Source organism: Engystomops pustulosus, chromosome 4 (genome assembly GCF_040894005.1).
Source record: "Engystomops pustulosus chromosome 4, aEngPut4.maternal, whole genome shotgun sequence".
NCBI classification, from domain to species: Eukaryota; Metazoa; Chordata; class Amphibia; order Anura; family Leptodactylidae; genus Engystomops; species Engystomops pustulosus.
Window position 1 is genome coordinate 124,165,052 of NC_092414.1, and position 17,647 is coordinate 124,182,698.

Consider the following 17,647-nt stretch of genomic DNA (forward strand, 5'->3'; position numbering starts at 1 on the left):
TCTCTTAGTTATTCAATATTGAGTTCAATATTTATGAGCTGTGATGAGATGAGTGTCCCTAGAAGTGCCTGCTGTATTGATATTTCATGACCCCCCCCCTTCCTCACCTTATCCCTTTCATGTCTGCCCCTTGTCTTTTGTCTTTTTCTGTCCATCCTTAATCTTCCGTTTCTCTTTATCTTATGCAGCCATATGCCCACACTGGACTGTTATGCTATGGGTGCTCCCATGACCCCTGTGAATGGGGATGGGTATAACCCTCACCTCCAATTTTTGTAGTCACAGACCTGATGTACATTTCTGAATACTTGCACAGTTACACACAGATTTTTTTATTGCTGTACCGACTGCGCCAGGAGGCGTGTTGTTCTCTAAAGTTAAAGGGGCTTACCTCATGTTTTTTGTAATGTGTGTGCAAGTGTGGGTGGCAGGATATTAGGTAATTTACCAATATACATCTATTAAAAGTTCTGCACCGCTTTCTTGATATGTAAAGTGAAGCTTCCTGTCTTTTACCTCCTCAGCCAGAGATTTCTGACCATAAAATGGCCGCAGATGGATGGTCATGTGATCTCTAACTGGCTATTGTTCCTGGACAGTTTGAGATCACATGACCTTCCATCTGCAGCCATTTTATGGACAGGAATGTTTGGCTGATAAGGGTAAAAGACAGGAGGCTTCAATTTATATATTAAGAAAGTGGTGTAGAACAATTAAAGGGGTATTCCCATAAAGATAAACTTAAACGCGTTTCGTCACTCAATGAGAATTCATGAGGGACTTCCCCTGAGGAAATTGAATTGAGGGACGAAACGCGTGGAGTATTTCATCACATTGCCCTAAACACTTTTCCTATTGAAAGAATTATGGATTGGTAACTATGTACCAGTGACAAATAATGGTGTAATATTCCTTGAGATTGGGCCATCCATGCCATCTGTGTGTTACTTTTCATATTGTGGGAGCCATTTTACTCCAGCAGGATTCTACCTTGTGGCATTTAAATACTTGTTTACACAAATGGGACATGTGGCAATAATATATGTATTTGCTCTTGGTGCAATTTGATAGGTATGTACTTAGTAGGGTCACATACATGGGTCTTGGTTATATGTACTGTACTGATGTATGTTTTAGGTGGTTTTTTCAACGTGTATGTTGTGTGGGAATGTTAAAATTTTGTGGATATTTTTGCCAATACACCCTTTTCTTTGTCGTTTTTGGAAATGGACTGTCACTTATAATAGTGTGTTGGCCCTGTTGTATAGTATTGTGTACCTTTCAGATAATTAACCCCTTAACGCTGAAGCCACTTTTCACCTTCCTGACACGTCCCATTTTTTCAAATCTGCCCTGTGTCACTATAAATGGTTATAACTTCGGAACGCTTTAACATATCCAAGTGATTTTAAAATTGTTTTCTCGTGACACATCGTACTTCAGGTTATTTGAAAAATTTTGGTGGTATGTTTTGCATTTATTTATAATATAATCAGATATTTGGTGAAAATTTGGAAAAATTTTTGATTTTTGAACTTCAAAATGTTCTACTTTTTCCATACATAGTCATAACCGCAAAAAAACGTAATAACTAACATTCACTAAATGTCTAATTTATGTGGACATGGTTTTTTATGCATACTCTTATTTTTGTAGGATGTTTCGGGCCTTGAACGTTAGGTGCGATTTTTCACATTTTCATAAAAAAAAGGAAAATCCTGCTATTGAGGGACTAGCTCAGGTTTCAAATCACTTTGAGAGACCTAAATAAAAGTAAACCCCATAAATTACCCCATTATAGAAACTACGCCCCTCAGCGTACGTAAAACAACTTTTATGAAGTTTGTTAACCCTTTAATTGTTTTACAGGGGTTAAAACAAAATCGGATGCAATTTTTTTTGGATAAATAAATTTTTTTTTTCAAAAAATGTACAAATTCTCAGTGGATAAAATACCAAAACGCTCCACAAAATTTGATACCCAATCTCTCCCGTGTATAACAATACCCCATATGTGGTGGTAACCTGCTGTATGGGCACACGCCATGGCATCGAAGGGAGCTGCGCCATTCAGAGCAGATTATGCATTGTCAATTTTTATTGGCTATACAATCTTTATTTTTTTGGCAATTTGGACATATAAGGTCTTATTTTCTGCGACATGAGATGCACTTTACAAATACTTCATTTTAGTGGGTCATTAGCTTATTGATGAGATTGTATTAACTCTTGAATGTATGGGTGAAAAGAAAATTGTCAATTTTGGTTTACTTTCTTTTCGTATTTTTTGGGGGTCGTACACCATACACTAAAAATATTATATTATCTTCATTCTATAGGTCACTACGATTACGGTGATACCTCATTTATATAGTTTTTCATTTATTTTTACAATTTTACTGGGTAAAAACTAATATAGAGGAAATCTCATTTGTTTTTGCATTGCCATCTTTTCGGAGACGTAACTTTAATATTTCTTGGTTGACAGAGCCAGTTTAGGGCTTATTTTTTATGTGTTGAGTTGTTCTTTTCAGTGGTACGATTTTTGCGCACATAACTTTTTTTGATCACTTTTTAGAACATTTTTGTGTAGAGATTTTATGAAAAATGTACATTTTTGGCGTGTTTTTGGGGGGTTTTTTTTACGGCGTTCACCGAGCGGGTCCAATAATGTTTCTGAGTTATTGTACGGATTGTTACGGACGCGGCGATACCAAATATGTGGGTTTTTTTGGCGATTTTGTGTTTTTTTCACTTTATTGCATGTGTATAGGGAATATTTGTGTTTAGGGGACTTTATTTAATTAATTATTTTTATTAAAAATTTATTTTATGTAATGTTTTTAACATTTTTATTAACTTTTACAGGTTAGCTTGGACAAGTGATCCACTGATCACTTGTTCAAGCTCTTCTTCACATTACACAGTGTAATACAGATGTATTACACTGTGTAATGTAACACACTGAGCATGCTGCGCATGCTCAGTGTGTTACAGCCGGGTCCTGTCAGGAGGCAGGGACCCGGCTACAGGAAGGAGGATCGCGCAGCCCCGGGCACCGGCAGTCCCGGGGCTGCGATCGGAGCAGCGGACCCCCCGGTAAGCGCCGCGCAGGGGGGGTCCGATTCTTCTGAAATGCCCCTTGCACGCCGCGGTCAGCGCGACCGCGGCGTGTCAGGGGTTAACACCTGCGATCGGAGAAATCTCCGATCGCGGGTGTTAGAGGCAGGTATCGGCTATAATATATAGCCGACACCCGCAGCTTCTGGCGCCGGCACCGTTCAGGAGCCGGTGCCAGAAGCATGACGTAATAGTACTGCATTTTGCGGGAACGCACCTCCCGCGATGCAGTACTATTACGTCAAATGTCGGGAAGGGGTTAAGCTGTGCAGGTTTCTTCTTTTCATATTTATAGCCTTTAAAAAATGTATAATGGTGAATTACCTGATATCCTGCCCCCAACATATACATACACATTACAAAAAACATGTGGTAAAGTGCCCAACTCCTTTAACGAACCAAGCATTTCTTCATTTTTTTTTATTGTAAGCATCCTAAAGCCATATATTTTTCAGTTGTTTTTTTGCAGGACCTGCTGTATTTTTGAATATTTGTGGGACAGTGTGGGTTTATATTTAGCAGTATGAGAAGGGAATTTCTCTTATACTTCTTTTGTAGAATGGAAATTATTGATCATCGTCATGTAATTTTTTTTTTTACGTGGAAGGAAAAATGTTTCTATTTTCTGATAATGTGTGCATAATTAGCTTATGCTGTTAGTCTACTGCATGAGGTCTAAAGTGGCAGCCAACTCCTGTTACCATCTACACAGAAGTTTTCTAATTAAAAATTATAAAAGTGCATGACACAACAATGCCTGTACAAATGGAAACTGAATTGAAGTAATGTTGTATAATATACTAAAACTGGTACAAAGAAAAATAAATTCTTTTCAAAATTAATCTTACAAAGAATTCAAAAAACATGTTGTTATCCACGTATTGGTAATCGAAGGACACAGAACCAGCTTTCTTCAGGTGTACAGCATAAATAAGGGACACGGTGCAATCATCTCGATTTGATTCAATGTAGTTTCCTCGAGGAATCCAAGAGGAGCTGACAAAATAGAAAAGATAAAATACATGAATCATCTTTCAATCTTTCAGAAAAGAAATGGTTAAAAACAATGTAAAAAAAAAGTGCCAAATTATGTCCTTACCTACAACCCGGACTAGCCTTCCACGAAGGAAAGTTAGGCCATATCTACGGGGTAGGGCCTAACTTGCTAATCAATGAGGGTCCATCTGACCTGCTCCGTGCTCAGCGGTCCGTCTGATCTGCTCCATTAATCCATAGAGATTAATGGAGCAGAAAGGTCCCCTTGTTTTCGTGATCTGCGGGGGGCTCAGCACTTTCCTTCGTGGGAAAACCCCTTTATTATTTTTCCCAAATCAATAGCTCTTGAGATGTAGAACAACTTTGTCTAATATTTTAGTTACTTATGTGCATCAGTTTCTTTGCCTCTCTGCACTAGCAGTATCACCTGGCTATGCTGATTTCTCCAGTGATTCCGTCTAGTGGTTTAGAGAGGCCATGAGACAGTGCTTTCTTTGAGTAGCTGAGTGTGTTCTGTGCAGAAGTCTCATACACATACAATAGTGAGGTAAAATATCATCTCCCCTCTGCAGTATCTGTCCCCTCATTCCAGTCTGTGATTCTGCAGAACATTCTGTCTGCATTTTACCTTGTGTCATAGACCCCCTTCTGCATGTTGGACATTTTCTACACAGCATAAAGAAGCTATTAACCCATAACACAGTATAGAGAGGCTATTAACCCATAGTGCTCACACAGGACAGACAATACACTTAATGTAGCTGTTTCACTGATGATTTCTACTACTTATTACATGCTTATCATAGCATTTGATAAAAACTGCCAGTCTAGTCACTATATGGTCCTTTATGTACACTGTGCAGTGTTCATTGCATTACGTGTAGGAGTCTTACTGGATTTACTGCTAAATTACTTAATGAGAGAACACAGTTCATGGAAACTGTGAACAATATAAATTTTAGGAAGTTTCTGCCCAATACTGCTGTAGAAGATTTTTTTAATTCTAGTTTCAGAACAGAAAATGCCATAAGAAAAGAGCAAGGAACACAATAAGGCATTGTTCTATTTATTTTAAAAGGTGGAATCACATATGAAAATTTGAATGAATTTAAAGCTTTCTGAAATGTTATTGTCACTATTTTCCACTGGAATACATTTTCACATAGGAAGCTATAAAGCTAATGCTGCCTGTTCCTTACCGTTTTCATATGGTAGCATACGGCCCAACTGATTTCATTTGGCAATTTAGCCAACTATTTGCATGGCAGTATTGCCGACCGTAATGTACTGTGAGCGGTGCAGTATCCAGGGAGACCATAAGCAATGGGAGGTGCATTCTGTCAGCCAGCCATCCAACATTTGGATACAGTCACATACATGCACATACAGATGAAAATGTCATGTCAGATGTCATGTATATACGGATTCATACAGCACAGAAATACAGAACTGGAGAAATCATACATAGGTAGTTTGCACAGCAGAAGTTACAACACCACTATTCTTCTCTTTACTGATCCTAGTTCTGCACCATGTTTATTAACTTACATTGGTTTTGGTTCTGTATATAAGTACTGAGATTAGTAGCACCATACAGAGTTTTTTTTTACTTGTACTGTTCATAATAGTAAATAGAAGTCAAATATTGGAGTTCGTAAAGGTTCTGTTTGGTTTTACTAAGCTTTGATTACTGTGCTTAGATTTGATACAGCATTTATTCACTGAGCTTTAAAGTTTCAAATGTATTTATTGTGTTCAGTTCCCATATCATATTTCTATACTAAGCTAACATATTTATTTAAATTATTTAAAGTGTGTTTGGTTGTGATACAGTAATGTGGTTGTAATGTGGGTTGAACCTATAGTGAAAAACCAGACTTATGTTGACAGGTCACTTTTTTCAGTATTTTACATCAATAAATATAAGCATAAGCAGCCTGTTTTTGGCAAATAAGTCAAAGTTCTTTTTGTCGTCATTTTTTCACACTTACCAATCAAAAGCATAGCATGACATTTAAAATTATAGCCATGTGAGGGCTTGTTTTCTACAGGATTAATTTAATTATTTAATGGCAACATTCTGGGGGACATATAATTTATTGATAAACTTTACTAACTGATAACTGGGAGAAAAGTGGGGAAAAATTAAATAAACCTATGCATGCTACAGGTATGTCAAAATAATTTTTTCTACAAAACACTGTGCGGGGAAGTGTATTAAGACTGGCGTATTAAAGAACTGTCTTAATATTCCCCCTTCTGGCGCACTGTACGCTCTGGTCTCTTGGTGAAGATTTCAGATATAGACTATACAAAATACAGTGGGCAGGGTGTCCCCTTCCCGGGCTTTACAGAAAATTGCAAACTTTTTCCATGCCTTGTCCGGCAAACTGGCAGACAAGGCATGCCATAGTAGATGTCCTCCTGTGTTTCTTGTAGCTGGTTTTATGCCACTATGAAAGAATAGGGCCTCATAGCAAACTTCTGACTGACCTCTTTATAACTAGAAGTTTAAGAGGGCAAATACCACAATGTACAGTTGACCTGCCCTAAACCCATCTCCTAGTGTGCCCACAGTAGAATATCACTTTAAGTGCCCCCACAAAGTATAGAACCTAAATTTATGCCCCTTCCCCTTTCTGTAGCTTTCTGTATGGGCCTCAAAGAAGAGTGATGTTTTGTTTTCTTCCACAGCAAATTTTCAAAAACACAGCATGTGCTGGGTCATCATTTAATTAATTTTCCTATAATAACCACACAAATTTCAAAGTGGATTATAAAATTTATAAATAATGTCTGAAAATACCTATAAATGCAAGAAGCCTTATGATAATATTTCTCAGAGAAAGCACATACTTATCGCAGCTATCAGGTCTGTTTCCAGAAAAGTCTGCAGTGGTCTCCATAAAAGTTGCCACATTGGAAAATCCTGACGGCATCTCATCCCATTCATCAAACTTGATCCCAGTTCCCAATGAATATGTTCCTGCTGCACACTCTGTGCATGACTGGGTTTTTATATCCAAGAACTGCCCGGAATCACAGGAAAATGCTGAAAAACATAAACAATTGTCAATAAAATAAAAGGAACACAAAAAATAAGTAAATAAACCAAGATATAATGCAGAAGGATTGAAATGCAAATGAACAAACATTAGGAAACTGACCATAAATGATTTTATATATTACAAACAAAATCCATTTCATGAAACTGTTCAATCAGGAAGAAATTCCATTTTGATACTACTTCATGCGCAGCGTTTACTGAAGCGCATGTTATCCCCATATAATCTCAGAGGGGAGCTTTCGCTACAAAGTTCACTATATTATTTAGTTGCAGGGCCTGGGGAATAAATAGAATTCCTGTAGACTAGAATTTCAGGTCATTCCTGCTAGACAAGTTAGTTTACCATTTGCTGTTCCTTACAGATTTATCATAAGATGTCTAAAGATCAAGTTCAACTCACTGTGTGTTTCACTTGTCCAGTGATGGTTCATCAACCGTTGTGCCTCACTTTTCAGCTAGTTCCACTTGTGTGAAAGCGCAAAACTGCTTTAAAGGGAACCTGTCACCAGGAGACCCATTTTTAGCACTCCCCCAGTCCCCACAGAACATAGTACATACACTGCCAAAGTGTTTTTGTATAAAAAATTGGTTTTACAGAAAAAAAGATATGTTATATTGTACCTTTCATTAGCATCTGTTGTGTGACTAGGCAGTTGCCAATTGGGAGGGGCTGGAAAGGAGCAGTTTCCCCCGCCCCCACCCTTGGGAAACATGTGACCTTTTCAAATATATGAATAACTCCCCTCACTCGGGATTGGCTGTAGAGGAGCAGGGGGCGTCGCTAAGCCAAGTGATGGGTGTTTTCATATATTTGAAAAGGCCACATGGAGTAGCTGTTCCCCAAGGGTGGGGGGGAGCTGCTACTTTCCAGCCCCTCCCAATTGGCAACTGCCTAGTCACACAGCAGATGCTAATGAAAGGTACAATATAACATATCTTTTTTTCTGTAAAACCAATTTTTAATACAAAAACACTTTGGCAGTGTGTGTACTATGCTCTATGGGGAGTGCTAAAAATGGGTCTCCTGGTGACAGGTTCCCTTTAAGGGCTCTTGCACACGAACGTGTGTACCCAGGGTAAACAAGTTCACATCACACTTATTAGTGCACATCATCTATAGGCAGATGTGGATGCAATGATGGAGTTATCTTCTATTGTAATCTCCTCTGTATAGAAACCCCCAAAGAAAGCAACTGTCAAGTCTATTGTACAGAGTGCAAATTGATGTAAAAGGGAAACAGGCTCCTATTTTAATCTCATATGGAAATGTCCATATATACAGTGCAGAGTTACTGGCTCAGAGTTAACAGATACATAAAACTTGTTCAAGTCAGGAAGTTAATCACTGGGAATTGTATGATGTTCCTACATTTTGGGAATATGTGTGTGAACAGCAATTTGCAATATAAGAAGTTTATATGCACAAGTTGGTTCAGAAAGGTTCCACACAGTTACTACACATGGCTAGAATTTACTTTCAATGTATTATCTTGTAACTTGGGGCATGCCTATGACAGGGTCAATACTCATAGATGCCCAACCCCTCTCACAAAAAGTTCTGAACTGTCTTCACTCTTCATTGAGTCAGTTTGGATGATGTTGCCGGGCCCCATAGTAGCTGCTATGGCTGCTAACACTGTAGTCATGCCCCAGGGCTGTTACAATTAGCAGAGTAGGTCTTCTGCTAGATCAGTGGTGGCGAACCTATGGCACGGGTGCCAGAGGTGGCACTCAGAGCCCTTTCTGTGGGCACTCAGGCCATCACCAGAGATGATTCCAGGTATCTTCCTGCAGTCCCAGACAGCACAGGACTTGCTGTGTACAGAGCTATTTTAAAGTGACAGCGCTACCTGGGACTACTGGAGGAGTGGGAAGGTGTGGACAGATCTGGATTATCATTGTAGCTCCTGCTCCGGCCCTGACAATTCTTCCAGTTTATGGGACCCTGGAGGGAAGCTACAATGATCATCCAAATTTCTTCTATTTTCTGCTTTATTGGTGTCCTCAGGTGCTGATATCAATGAAAACTGTGACAGAGAAGGGAGTATAAATCACAAATTAACTTTCTGTGTTGGCACTTTGCGATAAATAAGTGGGTTTTGGTTGTAGTTTGGGCACTCAGTCTCTAAAAGGTTCCCCATCACTGTGCTAGATTGTAGAGGCAGAGAAAGAAGGGAGAGAGCAGGAAGTTGGGGGAGGCATGGTCTGCTCATTGCAAGAGCCTGTGAATCTGCAGCACAGTGGGGCTCCGGTAACACCCCCAGAGAAGTTCAGGGTTTTTAGCCTAATTAAAAGTTGATTTGGGAAGGAAGAGGCCATAAATAGCTAATATAATATAGCTGAGTATCACAGTCACAGTGCATGGATTTATGAGGAAGTGTCCCTACTTTATCATGCTTAATGTGCTGGAAGCTTTTCTTTAATAGTATTTTAATAAGATAGGATACCTCAGTAAATAGATTTGGGTATTATACAGGTGATCATTTGCAAACTATAGTTGCTATATTGATATTTCTAATACCTTTTTATGTGAATTGCATGATCAGATTTCTGATCTCTAAATATCTGGTTCTATCCAGTTGGCATTTGCCTTTAAGTGATACTAAGCCTCAGTGTAACATAAAGGTCACAAGCAGCTGAAATAATAGCGAGAAATGCAATTTATCATATAACTAGATTTAATTTCATGCGACAGCGGATAGACTGAAATGATTGTTTTAATAAGTTATGCCTGTCTGAGAGAATTACAATATGGGAAGCCTTGTGCTAATATAAAAATGTGTGTTCTACTTTCGACTGCCTGCATGTGGCTAAAGGGGTTGCTAGGTGTTGCCGTGGCAACTGTTAAACCTTAAGTACAAGGAAATCTAAACTCTGATTCTTCAGAAGAGCCACATCCTTAAGAGTAAAGATATAAACAGGATGCACATAAAAGGAGAGAGGAATCCTTTTAGTCCACTCCTTATTGATAAGTAGGAGATAGTGCTTACTGTGATTCTGATACATTCACAAACACATTTATTTTTAGAGAGGAAAAAAATCCTATTCAGGATTTAAAAAATCATTTTTTCAGAGAAGATTTTTTTCATCAGCATACAACAGAAATGATTGGGAGGCAGATTTCAGGTAAATTATGAGGCAGATTTTTCCTATTCAACATCATCACTTTGCCATAGGCTTTTCCAATAGGTAACTAGTCTTGTTGTACATATAAACTAATAGGGGGAGATTTATCACTGCTTCTACACCATTTTTCTGTCATAGAAGCAGTAAATTATTGTAAATTCTTGCACAGTGCAAAAATTTTAATTAAAATTGCAAATATGCTACCTCCACTCCATGAGGGCGTGCAGGTGGCGTAGAGGGAACGGTGCCTGTGTTCTTTTGGTCCACATAGGCCCAGATACATCATTGTGTCTTCACCAGATTTTTGTCTATCTTTGCACTAAAAAGAAGGTTTTTGGGGCTTACACATGTATTTATTATTTGCGCCACTCTTGTGTCACGGCTGCCCTTTGTCTGACAATTTAGAAATCTGTGCACCCCAGGGCCTCATTCAGACTGCCTTGTGCTCACCCGGACCGGATCCCGGGCGTGCACAGGCCCAGGATGTGTAAGGACTCTTCACTCCTACTCCCTTGATAGGCAGAGGAGCGGCCATGCCACAAATCTGAAAAAATTTAGGATGCGTCCTATATTTTGCCACATGGCCACCTGACTGCAAAGTCAATGGGAGACACAGTAGATCAGATCACGGCCCCCATAACGACCATCTGAATGAGACCTAAAGGAGAGTGTTGGTGTGTGCTCCTAGTTTGCGCCAAATTTATTACTATGCATCAACACAATTGTGTTGCACACTGTATAATGAAAGTACACCGAAAAGAAAAAGGTGCAAATGTGTGCACCGATTGTGCCAGATAATTGAACACTGTGCAATACTATTGAATTATCTGGCGTAACCTGCACATGAGGGAAGCAAACTGCACAAAGGCATTTAGCACAACTTTTGATATATCTGAGCCACAGTTTATCCAAAGGGTTGTCTACTTTCAACAAATAATGTTATTGTTTGAACTATAAAAATGTATCAGATTTTCCAATATACCTTCTGTATTAATACTTCATTGATTTCTAGATCTCTGCTTGCCGTCATTCTATAGAAAGCTTCTCTGTTTATTTCTTGTGGATTGAAAGTCCATGATCATGTGATGTCACACAGGTGCACAGCTTGTTATAACACACAGCTCTGAATACTCATTGTGATACTAACAAGTAGTTAACTTGTGTGACATCACATGATCATGGAAAGATCATGATCCTCTTGAAGTAATCAATGAAACTTTCGATTGAATGACAGCAAGCAAAGATCTAGAAAACCATGAGGAATTGATACAGAAAGTCTATTGGAAAATTTGATAATTTTTCTGATACAAAAAAATAACATTTACTTGCTGAAACTGGACAACCCCCTTAAGGCTCAATGCTTTGCATAGAAGCTGTGCACTTAAGATGAAAATACAATTTTCATGCAATGGAGCAAGAAACATAAAACAATGACAACACATATTCCTTATCCACATAACAGGAATAAGTGTCTGATCTTTGGGTTCCCCCGCACATGTGAAAACAGGGGTCTCAGATCCCCTTACTTTGAGCTTTGCGGCAGCATTCTGACTCAAGGTCACACAGAACTAGGAACAAATTACTGCACCATCTGCCCTACATAGGGTTATTACATTATTTATAACATTGGATCTCCTACAACATGTCATATAGGAAAACTCTAAAGGTAGAGATAGAATTTAATTTTTTATTAATCAGCTGCAGCTTCATAAGATGTGCAACAATACATGAAATAAATCTCATTCTTGTTAGAGTCATAAGTCTGATGCTACCAGACAATATAAAATATCTGTCCACAAAACCTGGATTAAAGAGGCTTAACTGCACAGAATACATATCCAGATGTCTAGAAGCTCTGTTCTCTCTCCTGCCACAACACCCTGTTTATCATGCACACAATAGGCAGTACAATTTTAAGAATGGTTTAATACAGTGTAAGGCAGTACCATGTGACACTAATGTATTTACTTATTCAAAAAATAATATATGTATTCTTTTACATTAGAAATAGTAAAACTGTACACATAGTGGGGCACATTTATCAAAAGTGTCAGAAGGTAAGCCAGTGCAAAGTTACACTAGAAAGTCTTGTACTGCACCTGATTTATCAAGTGTCTCATACTAGATGATAAATCTGGCAGAGTACAAGACTGTCTATTCGTACCTGTTAGGGTGCGATTGCATGTATAGCAGCGCTAGGGTACAGGGGCCTGAGCGTGAATGCGCTTCGATGGAAACATATGCAATCAGTAACCAGAACCCGGTGTCTGGTTACCAATTTCTTACGTTTCCATAGAAACACATTTGCAATCAGTCGGCGGACCTCCCCCGTACCCTAGTGCTGCATTTGTAAACTTGGAAAAGTGAATCTGAGGGACTACCCTAGCCCTTCTGTGACCTGACTTTAGAGTCTGTTACACTGTTTTACCCCCCCCCAACCCAGCTTCCACAGCACTTGTGCAGTGAGCACTTCCTGTAACAGGTTCACTCAGCCGGAGAAAATAGACCCCTTGTCAATCAGCTGAGACACAACTGAGCTGGAAGATCGTGAATATAAATAGATGGAAAGTCAAATTACAAACGGACTGTGGAACTTTATAGGCAAGGAAAGGAAAAATAGATGGAAAGCGAGTCGGTTGGGTGTTCCTGAGCTGTCCCAGGTCAGACTGAAACACCCCCTTCCTCCTCTGCCCTCTTGTACGCCTCCTGCCCGTATCATTCATATCCATTTGTGTGCTGTAGCTTAGCAGGAGGTGTGTGCAGGGGGCGCGTTTACAAGAGGAGGAGGGGGGCGTTGCAGCCGGACTCAGCTCAGCAACACCCAATTCACAGGATTAAGATGTTGAAGGGGCGGTGGGTTCATTTTAATATAATCATGCAGAGCACATCACTGCAGAAAATGAAAGGTAGGACCTTCAGTTTGGAGGGAAAGATGTGCCTGACAGGTTCCCTTTAAGCTCACGGCCCCCTCCTTTCACTTTCGAGGTGACCTTCATGTTAATGTGCATATTAGTTACAGTAAGCTATTTTTGTATTCTTCATAAGCATATCTTACAAGCAGCACATGTGAATCCATAACCTGGATATCAGATGCCTCTGCAGTCTTGTACAGCTGATGATTTATTTCTAATGATGCTACTCTGTGCCCTCATTGCAGTGCATTCTGGGAAAGAAACACTGCTGTTTTCAGCAGCCAGTCTCACCCAAGACAATGAAGCTTCATTTCAGAAAATGTAGTGTGGAATAGTCCATGAAATTTCAGAAAAGCAGATATTTCCTGTTAATTCAACACTTTATACATACATGTCACATTTATTTTCTGTTCTTTTGAATTATGGAGACCTTTTGCTGTACTCAGATTTTGCAAACAGAAATACTTGTTTGATCAGTCCAAAATATATAGCATAGCCATTGTATAATAAAAAAAGTTCATAGATTTCTTAGGCTTCACATCACTTTGTTAAGAGCCCCAATTGCAGATTCCATAAAATTTCACAGATAAAAAGTCTATCCGGCAAAATGAGATCTAAAAAGCACTCAAGCAAACTCCATTATATTTAAGTAATCTTTTGGGATCTTTTTGGGTTCCTGCTCTTTTAAGATTGCTCTTATTATGGCAATGCAATCATAGAGAGAAAAAAAAAGAAAGGACTTGACAATGACTCATCAACCCAACTCTGGAGTATTATACAATCACCCAAGGGCATTGTCCACTATAGCAGCCAGATCAACTACTACTGAACCTAAAATGTAATGAGCTCGGACTAGGAGGCCCACAGTAGTGATGAGTGAAGGTTGGCAAGTATTACTATTAAGGTGCTTGGTCCACATCCTGCAGCCACAGCTGTAATGGGTGTACGTTGTCAATGCCACTGTATGTGCAACATCCCCCACCGTGGCCTAGCCTTTCTTCAGTGGGTGAAGACAGCTGGGGCCTAGAATACCAGAGTGGCTGATTTATGCGGCCTTGGGCACCCCTGAGACACCCCTGCTTCCTCGTAGTATTTCTGGATGGCAGCTCTGCAGGTCTTGTTTCTCACTCTGCTGACTAGAATCCAAGACCATGTGCTCCCGCTCACCAGGGGTTTTTATGGTACCTTGGTCAGGTGGTACCACTTCCGACCAGCTTCCAGCTTGCTTTACAATATTACAAGGAATATCATTGGACAATAACATTTGGCATGCTTAACTCTTGCCTTACCAGGCAGTGGCTACAGCTGCAATTACTGAGTTTACCTAGCAGTAGCTTCTGGATGAGTTGCACAGGCTCAAAAGATAGATGCTGACAAGGAGAGGGCACTATTTACAACAACCAAGTTGCCTATGCGTTGGCAGGGGTGTTGCATATGCAAACAGAGAATGGTGATGACAGAGATGCCATGCTGTAGCACTGGAGAATGAAAAGAAAGCACTTTGAAGTGGGGAAAGCTTCACTTCAATCCCGAACTCTTCACCTCATGACTTTATACAACCAATGTATATAATCACTTCAAAGTGATTTTCTAGATGATGCCAGTGGTGTTGGATTCTTTAGCATGTTATTTTAACTAGTGCTTTCTAAAATGCTCACCTTAGAGGGAAGCAAAATATTATGCAGTATGATTTTTCTGATACAATTTTTCAAGCTACAGATGACAATAATTACAGTATCTTGGTAGAAGAGCATATATATTGTCACCGATTCATGTATGCAGAATATGGGTACATTGTCTCATTAAACACTGTGGGTTTCTATTGCTAAGTTAGAAAGATCAATTACTGTCAGCGCTTTAAACTGTTACTGTCTACTTACTGCAATCTTTTCCTTTGACAGGGTCTGGCAATCCAACACACTGTTTTTCCAGATTTGGAACTGCAACTCTCCACCTTGATCCAGTACTGTCACATTCTGTGTATTCATAATGAAAGTCTCCCTGAAAAATCCAATTGCATTCTAGTTATGAAAAAGAAAAGAAATGATGCTGTATCTCACACAATGTTAACATTAAGATAAAGATATCAGGGGTTCAATTTTTCCTTATAATAGTCAAACATTGCAATATCTATTTAGAACCAGGAGATATTTCACATCTGTTCAATGTACACTACCGCTCAACATTTTGGGGTCACATAGAAAGTTCCTTATTTTTGAAAAAAAAGCACACTTTCTTTCAACGAAGCCAATGAATCATAAATACACTCTATACATTGTTAATCTGGCAAATGACTTTTCTAGTTGCAAATGTCTGGGTTTTAATCCAATATTGTGAGGGAATAGAATCCATTTTCTATTGTGTTCACATACCATGTGTTTTACTATACTCAAGTACCATCCCCCCGTGTACACAGATCATCTTTCAGTTACATCCTCTTGATGGCTATTGGAATGTGGACATGCTCAGTAGGTTCCTCTGTCTCAAGAACCTATAAAAACCCTCTCTTGACTAAATAAAATTGGAATCCTCTCAAACATGTGAAGGTCTGAGTGATTCACCGAGCAGCTCGTACTATACAATGATTTGGACCAACATCACATCTGAGTAAGGAGATTTTTCTCCAACAATATCTACATAGGAGTATATAGGCGCATTTACAACAACCACCACCCAGAGGTTTAATATGTGATTGCTAAATCTGTAAGAAGGTTAGAAAACCCTTGAAAGCCCTTGTTCAAGTATGCTAGCACAACTGAAAACAGTTTGGCTCATTAGAAAATATATAAAGAGGACATTCCTTTGAGCTAGTTGAAAATCTGGAGCATCACATTTGTTTGCTCTATGAAACTCTTACAATAGCCATAAAAAGAGAACTTTCATGTGAAACGAACACAGTCTATTCTTGTTCTTAGAAATAAAGACCATTCCATGCAACAAATTGCCAAAAAACTGAAGATTTCCTACAATGGTGTATACTACTCCCTTCAGAGGAGAGCACAAACAGCTCTAACCAGAGTAAAAAGAGAAGTGAGAGGCCCCACTGCACAACTAAGCACCAAGATAAGTACATTAGAGTCTCTAGTTTGAGACACCAACGCCTCATAGGTCCTCAACTGGCAGCATCATCAAATAGTACCGCCAAAACGCCAGTGTCAACCTCTACAGTGAAGAGGCGACTCCAGGAGGCTGGCCTGTGGGGCAGAGTGGCAAAGAAAAAGCCATTTCCGAGACTGGCTAATAAAAGGAAAATATTAATGACACAAACACTGGACAGAGGAAGATTGTTATGACTCTAAGTATGAGGTGTTTGGATCACACAGCAGAACATTTGTGAGACACAGAACAACTGAAAAGATGCAGAAAGATGCCTGGTATCATCTGTCAAGAATGGTGGAGGTAATGTGATGGCCTGGGATTGCTATGGTGCTGGTAAAGTGGGAGATTTGTACAAGGGATTTTGAATAAGGAAGGCTATTAATCCATTTTGCAACACCATGCCATACCCTGTGGACAATTGGAGCCAATTTCATCCTACAACAGGACAATCACCCAAAGTACAGCTCCAAAATCTGCAGGAACTATTTAGAGAAGAATCAGGCAGCTGGTATTCTATCTATAATGGATTGGCCAGCCCAGTCACCAGAGCTTCAGGAAGCATGGGATGAAATTTCTCCACATTACCTCAGCAAATTAACAGCTAGAGACTAGAGATGAGCGAACATACTCGTCCGAGCTTGATGCTCGATCGAGCATTAGCGTACTCGTAACTGCTCGTTGCTCGGACGAGTATTTCGCCCGCTCGAGAAAATGGCAGCTCCCGCCGTTTTGCTTTTTGGCGGCCAGAAACAGAGCCAATCACAAGCCAGGAGACTCTGCACTCCACCCAGCATGACGTGGTACCCTTACACGTAGATAGCAGTGGTTGGCTGGCCAGATCAGGTGACCCTGGGATAGACTAGCCGCTGCCCGCGCTGCTCGGATCATTCTGTGTCTGGATGCCGCTAGGGAGAGAGCTGCTGCTGCTCAGGGAAAGCGTTAGGGTGTTCTATTAGCTTACTGTTAGGCAGGAGTGATTCTTAAAGAACCCAACAGCCCTTCTTAGGGCTACAATAACGTTATAATTTTTTTTTTTTTTTATTTGCAGCTAGTACCATATTGTGAGGAATTAGCAGGGGGACTTGCTACCGTTGTGTTTAGCTCTTAGTGACACACATATCCACCTCAAACACCAAAGTGGGAAAATTTATTAGGGGTTTGAGTAGAATTAGGCACAGTCTGCCAGTTTCTTTTTATTTTACGTTTATTTTTTTCATAACTCAGCGTCATCTCATCTGGCATAGTAGTGTGCTGTAATACTTGGCTAGAAAATAGCCATAGGAGAATACAAACGTCTTAATTACGCCTGCAGTAGCGTTATATATAT

General features: G+C 39.6%; 1 protein-coding gene across 2 annotated transcripts in view; it reads right to left on the bottom strand.

Annotated features, from left to right (window-relative positions):
* The window catches only part of ELAPOR2 (endosome-lysosome associated apoptosis and autophagy regulator family member 2), an 83,465-nt gene that overhangs the window by 39,376 nt on the left and 26,442 nt on the right, over nucleotides 1-17,647 (bottom strand). The window contains exons 2-4 of one of the 2 annotated variants that reach the window (XM_072147293.1): nucleotides 15,102-15,222; nucleotides 6,973-7,168; nucleotides 3,969-4,116 (exon numbers count right to left, since the gene is read on the bottom strand). In XM_072147293.1, the coding sequence (XP_072003394.1) occupies nucleotides 3,969-4,116; nucleotides 6,973-7,168; nucleotides 15,102-15,222 (465 nt within the window). Of the gene's footprint in view, nucleotides 1-3,968; nucleotides 4,117-6,972; nucleotides 7,169-11,291; nucleotides 11,404-15,101; nucleotides 15,223-17,647 lie in introns of those variants that run through there. The other variant, XM_072147294.1, reaches the window with a different exon arrangement.